This window comes from Chrysemys picta, chromosome 1 (assembly GCF_011386835.1).
Source record: "Chrysemys picta bellii isolate R12L10 chromosome 1, ASM1138683v2, whole genome shotgun sequence".
Lineage (NCBI taxonomy): Eukaryota > Metazoa > Chordata > Testudines > Emydidae > Chrysemys > Chrysemys picta.
In genome coordinates, this window is record NC_088791.1 from 62,919,226 (window position 1) to 62,926,062 (window position 6,837).

The 6,837-nt window shown below is 36.4% G+C and overlaps 1 protein-coding gene across 17 annotated transcripts in view; it reads left to right on the plus strand.

Moving 5' to 3' along the window:
- The window catches only part of TBK1 (TANK binding kinase 1), a 57,637-nt gene extending 52,434 nt beyond the window's left edge, over nt 1–5,203 (plus strand). For all 17 annotated transcript variants that reach the window (XM_065558222.1, XM_065558238.1, XM_005303191.5 and 14 more), the window contains 3 exons: nt 908–1,014; nt 1,526–1,597; nt 2,806–5,203. In XM_065558222.1, coding sequence (XP_065414294.1) covers nt 908–1,014; nt 1,526–1,597; nt 2,806–2,857 — 231 coding nt within the window. In that variant the 3' untranslated portion in view covers nt 2,858–5,203. The remainder of the gene's footprint in view (nt 1–907; nt 1,015–1,525; nt 1,598–2,805) is intronic.
- Nucleotides 5,204–6,837: the final 1,634 nt, after the last annotated feature.

Sequence of the window (6,837 nt, forward strand, 5' to 3'; positions counted from 1 at the left end):
GAGGTTGAGAAGTATCCCCATTTTGTAGATAGGGCATTGAGGCACAGAGACTTGCTTAAGGTCTCTCTCACTCTGTGGCAGAGTTAAACCAGGATTCTTGTGTCCCAGTCTTGTGCCTGAAGAACAAGACAATGAAACCCCGCAATGCCATTTCTACAGTCATTCTTCAGAGTAAAACCATACTTTAGGAACAATATAAAATTGGAAGAAACTATTAAAATCTCTGCCTTGAGATAGGAATTATTGAATTTTTTAGCATTCTGACAGTTGCCATTTGGAGTGCAAATCTATTCAGAGCCACCAGAATCAGTTCAAAACCAGGTTCCTGGGGAAAAATCAGAGGCATGAAAGTGTATATCTTGCTTTTTTCTGCAGAATCTAACCATTCATTAAAGATGTGTCAAACATTATAAGTATTAGTCTTCATTATACAGTGTCCCCAATTACAGAAAGAAGTCTGAGGGCAAATAAACATATTTTAGTATAACAAAATGACTTTTAAAAAAACACAAGTGTAAAAAAAGGGGAAAATCCAGCTGATCTCCCTGACTCAAAAGTCTGAGAGGATCAGGGTAATTACTATATTAATAATGTTACTTGTGCCTAGGGGCCCCAGTCATGGATCAGATCCCTTTTATGCTAGGCACTGGACAAACATACAACAGGGATTGTCTCTGTTCCAGAGAGCTTACAAAGTGTAAGATGAGAGAATACAACAGACAGACAGGGGAGAGCACAAGGAGTCAATACTACTCCACATGATAGGCCACACACAGCTGCCCAACCATTGTCATGGCTTTGGTAGGGGAATATTTCAAGGAGGGATTTGAAAGTGGACATTGAAATGCACATGGCAGTTTGTTGGCCTGTGATCATGTTACTTACTTACCTTATTTATTTATTGCAGTTACAAGAAGCTCTGCGACAGAAAACGTTTGCAGCTTCCACTGGGATCAAACATGCAATGAATCCAATCTATCCAAGTTCAAACACTTTAGTGGAAATGACTCTTGGGTATGAATTAGATGGATAATTGTAATACTTTCACATGCTTTCTATAGAGGAATTAGAGAAAATGTGTGTTTTTTATTGTTGACTTAACTTGCCTTTCCATTTTTAAAGCAGTTAAGTGGCTACTGCATAAAGGTCGGGCATTTTCTGTATGTTACAAAAACAAACTGGTATTTCTGAATGCTAATGTACTTATTGGCATGAGGGAAAAATCATACCATTCACCGTTTCCACTGATCACTTTTGTCAGATTTTGTTTTCAAGCCAACCTAATATGCTTCTCCTTTATTTTGTACATGATTGCAAGTTACTGGAAACTTCATTGTGATGAGTCACTCTAATGTTTGGGCATCTTCAGAATATTTTTTCTTCCAATTTTATTATTAGAGAAACTGTTTCTATTATACCATTTTGACACATTTATTTCATAATGAATGTAACATTAAAACTGGCATGCAATGGATAAAACGGTTTATAATCACTGAAGACCTTTCTTTTGTTTTTTATTATACAGTATGAAGAAACTGAAGGAGGAAATGGAAGGTGTTGTTAAAGAACTAGCTGAGAATAACCACATTTTAGAAAGGCAAATAGTAATTTTTACTTTTTGGTGGGGGGTGTCATAAGTTGGTTTGGAAGTTAATGGATCCAGTGACCAAGAAAATGGGAAATTTTATCTCTTGGACAACTGCAGTATAGATACCTGTTTCCAAATTGTTGCTCTGAGACATGTTTCAAGCTGATTTGGTCACAGTTGTTGTCTTTATTTGAAAGCAATGCTATTTGTTCCATTACTGTGGAAGTCAATATGTGATGCAGGTAAAAGCACCAAGAGAGCTGAAATTACCTAGGGCCTCTTAACGAAAATAACTGTTGCTCAGAGTGGTGAATGCTGGATTTACACAGTATTTCTTGTAGTGATCCACAGGTTCTTATCTAAACTTTTTTAATTTTCAGATATCACTTTAAGTTTAATAACTATGGAATGATACCAATCTGTATTAGTCATTCTGCAGTTTTAGCATTAGCTGTAATGAAATAGGACTGAGAAAAAAAGTCACATATACTTTCTATAACAGTGGGTCTAAAACTTTTTTTTACTGGTGACTCCTTTCACATCACAAGCCTCTGAATGCGACCCCCCCTAATAAGTTAAACATACTGTTTAATATATTTAACACAATTATAAATGCTGGAGGCAAGCAGGGTTTAGGGTGGAGCTTGACAGCTCGTGACCCCCCATGTAATGACCTTGCAACCCCCTGAAGGGTCCCTACCCCCAGTTTGAGAACCCCTGTTCTCAACCATGTTGAAACAATGCTTTCTTTAATGGCACCGAAAATGATTCTGTTCTGTCTATGCTAGCAGTCAAATAATTTTCATTCACTGGTTCAGGGGTATCCATTGCAGATGGTAGCTATTAGTAATGGGTCCATTTCCTAGTGTAGATAGTGCTACACAGGTGTTATGATCTGCCTAAGGCTTCCTAGTGAATTAGTGAGTCAATGGTAGCAGTGGGCTAAGAACTCACTTGTTCCTGGTTCTCAGTCCTATGCTTAGATCATGCAGTATCCTGTTGCACACTCTTCATGTGTCTCCAAGAATATTATTTACTATTTTAAGAAATAAATGTGTGTTGGGGTGTGGCAAGAGGGGTGAAAGAACATAATTAAGTTATAGTTAAATGAACTCAAAAAAGAAACACATTTTAATTTTATTCTAGAGTAAGGGTTAATTTATTGTGTATTAAATCAATTTTAATCAGCTAACAATAAAATGTTTCTTTCACTTTAGATTTGGTGCTTTGATTGTGGATGGTGGCCTACGGAATGTAGACTGTATCTAATCAACAAAGGAGCATGAAAGGACTGTTCATTTTTCACAGAAAAAAAACGCTATAAGGGGCATTTAAATGCAGAAAAACCATTCTGTACAGCAATTTTTTTCTGCAACTCTAGTATTTAACAAAAGTATGTAAATATGTATATACTGTAAATATAACAATTATAACAGTCTTTTTTGTTAATGTTAAAATAGAATTACTGTTAAGTTTTCTGAGATGGTTATACATTTTATCCCTTTAAGGAACTCTGGCAAATGATTACGGCAAGCATAATGCTATATACACATTCATGGAATGTTGACTTTCGGGTCATGATTTACTTTTGTTTCTTGAAAGGGAACTTGTAGCTTGAATTAGCCTGCATTCAGAGAAGTTATGAATAGTTTTTAAAGCAGTGGTTCCCAAACTTAGGGGTGTGTGGAAGAATGGTTGGGGGCACAGAGCGGGGTACACTACTTTAACGGGTGCCTGGGCTCCCCTTAATACCAGTGTGTTATTTCAGAACCGAGTCATTGACTCATCATCAGCTACAGTACTTGAATGAAGACCATTTGATCTTGTCTTTGCTTCTGTAATTCAATGTGAACAGCATGCACTTAGGACAAAGAGAGGAGATACGTTTCATCCCCCTTGTCTACCAAGTTAATAGTCCACTTGTGTGTCAGAAAATAAATTCACAAGGTTTTTAGTCATGTCCGTGTTGGGTGCCATGTTCTCCATGATAATCATTTGGCTAAGTATTATGGAAGTTTAGTGTTGGAGTCCATAAACCATTTTCCATCTTGCTTCAATGCTTTTAACATCAGCAAAATAACTATTTAAAAAAATGTAAATCAACGAAGTACAATGTCACGGCTTATGACTAATAAGATGTTAAACTTGGGAGGGAAAATAGAGTAATACTTTCTTACATCTGTGGTACCCCATACTGGAGGCTTCTGGCATCTAACAAAAAATATTTTAAACCAAAAGCACCTACTAAATAGAAAAGTTAGCACATTCAAAACCAGTAACTGCACCCAGCCCAACCCCAAATACAAAGGAGCCCAACCCTGCTCCTCCAACACCACAACTCAGCCCAAAACGTGGAGAAGAAAACTGTCCGCTCCAAAACCTATGAAATTAAAAAGGAAGCAAATATCCTGAGTCTTGCCACCTATGTAGTCTGCTGCGTATTGTTGAGGAAGAGCATTCAAGGATCATGGGCTCTCTGAAGCAAAGGCCTCATCCTTTCTCTTTTGAGACAATGCCATGGATGGCCAACAGTTTCATCTCTGCCATTCCTATTTTCAATATGGCATGTAGGGTAACATAGTCCCTCAGATAGATTAGTCCTAGATTATTTCATGCTTTCTATAACAGGAAAACCTTGAAGCATGCAACCAAATAAAAAGCAGCCAGTAACAGGTACACGTGTGTAAGACTCAGTTTTGTGATGTTTATTCCCCTGTCTTTCTGCCCCATCACAGTATAGGAATAAAAATTTCAAAATGTATTTTATACTTAAAATAGAAGTTATGAAGTTGGTGTTTCTGGTTGGTTGCTCCAATATTAAAGCAGGATATACACTGTTTTATAGTCTCTGATACTGGGTTCCTGTCCTTGCCTGTTCAAATATCATTTACCCCTACATATAGTAAAAGATGTTCCTCAGTTTGCAAACTTTTTGGAAAAAATTGCTCTGCAAAATTGGTGCAGCAAAAAAAGAAGAAAAAAAATCCATTTTTTCTGGTTTAGCCATGTCATTTAAAAGTGTTTATTTACTTTTGAAGTATTTAAATTATGGGAATATTTTAGGGTCTGATTGTGCTAGCATGCACATGAATGACTTCATGTCAGTAATCCTGCTGAATGTTAGTAAATTTTATGTGCATAGATGTTTGAAGGATCAGGTCCTTAAACTGTACATAAATGTATATTAGAATCACTGAGATTATTTCTATGCCTATGTTATTTTGTTCATTATTTTAAGATATTTTAACTTTGTGAAACCAATTATATTGGTTGAAAGATCGAATCAGTTAAGCATATTACTGATTACTTTCTTATGAAACATCCCTTATTGGCTTTAGTCCTTGATGCATGGTGTGTGGTGTACCATGAGATTCGCTGTGTTCATACCAACTGTCATAATATTGTCAGTCCTTAATATGGAAAGTAATAGGTTTGCCAAGACAGACAATTGATAGTTTGGTTTTTTTTTTTCCCCCTCTGAAACTGAATTACTACTTTAGAGTTATAGTGTTAAGTAACTGATTAAAGCAATATATTAGCAAGCCTGTCTACATATTAATTGTAAAACTGCATGAGTGAATGACTTATATACATAAATACAATATCAACAACTTATTCTAAGATATGTCTTTAATTTCCAGGCTTCTTTTCATCATTTATTTTCATTTTGTTTTGTAAAAACTGGCTTTTAATTTTCATGATATACCATTATTTCCCCCTTAAGCCCAAATGAAATATAAGGAATAAAATTACAAGTGTCAAATCATTATTTAGATTGCAGTAACAGCAAAAGTGTGCTCAGTACTGTCCTAATACAGAAAAGAGAGTTTCTGTCCTGCACAATAATGGAAGCACTAGCATAGAGTAGGTGCCAGCGGCAACTAACTTTACCACTGTATTGTTTAAGCTTGTTTTGAGCAGTATGGGTGTGCACATGTTGTGTCCCCTCAGTGCCCATCCTATCTGATATCTTTTCTGCACAGGAGCTGAATCATTGCTAATACAATAGCAGAAGTTTTAAGAAAAGGGTCACTGTAGTCACAGTATGTGGGACTTCATAAAATACCTAAAAGGTATAATGCTACAGCATGGATTATAAAAGGCAGCAGGAGACACTTCAATCATAAACATTTTAGAAAAGTTGAACAAGCCTTGAAAGGGAGCAAAGGTGAAACAAGGAACAAACAAGCTAGAGAAACCGGTTTGGGTAAAATTAGAATCAGTCTCTAGCCAATTCTGAAACAGCTCACTCTTTCATTTAAGTTTGACTGCCAAGTATTCCAATATGTAACTTTCATGCATGTTTCCTACCTGTCACTTTCTGATTTTTTATTTTTGTTGATGGATGTATAACTGTAATAGTTCCAAAATGACTAGCCTCCAACCAACCTGAGACTAATAGTTTCATTGAAGCAGAGAGGAAAAACATCAACTTTTACAATAATGCTTGTTGGAAAGCACTAGGGGTATCTCTGGTAACCAGAGGAGACTAGGGTCTGGTCTATGCATAAAAGGTTTACCACCACCAGAGCTGTGTTGGTTAGGAGTGTGGAAAAAATCACAACTTAACCAACATTGCTATGCGGGCAAAAGCCCTAGCATAGATGCGCTTATACCAGCAAAAAAAATTCCTTTTGCCTATATAGCTTATTTCATGCAGGGAACTCTTCCCAGTATAAGCTATGTTTCCACTACGAGGATTTGCCAGAGTAGTTATACTGGCAAAAAATCTAGTGTCAACAAGATCTAGGCATGCATGGAAGAACCTCTGCAGTACTGTAGCAAGGTCATGTAGCAACTGCTTTAGTTAAGGTTATAAAAGTTACTGTAAACCTCCTTTTTCAATCATTCAAACTTTCTGAAAGCTTTGCCTCTTGAGCTGAACTTTTTCATGTTTATTGCCAACACAAAGTTTCTTTTGATTAATTGGAGCAGACTTCAGTCAAATCTGAGTTCTGTACAGCTTAAAAAGCAAGTTTTCCTATTTAATAATAGTGCAAGTTATTTGTATCACAAAAACAGATGAACTGTTACATGTGAAACTTTGTACGGATATAGACCTTGCTCTGCAATGTACATGATTCACTACAGTTTAGAAATATGGGGTGAAGAAATTAGAGTTGTTGCTGTTTAAAATTTGCCCAGCTACTCATAGAAAACACAGCTAAGTTCTGAGTTATTATATAAACCCTGAATGTGCCACACAGGTGCGCAAAGCTAACTTAGCTTTCCAATAAAATCCCTAGTCC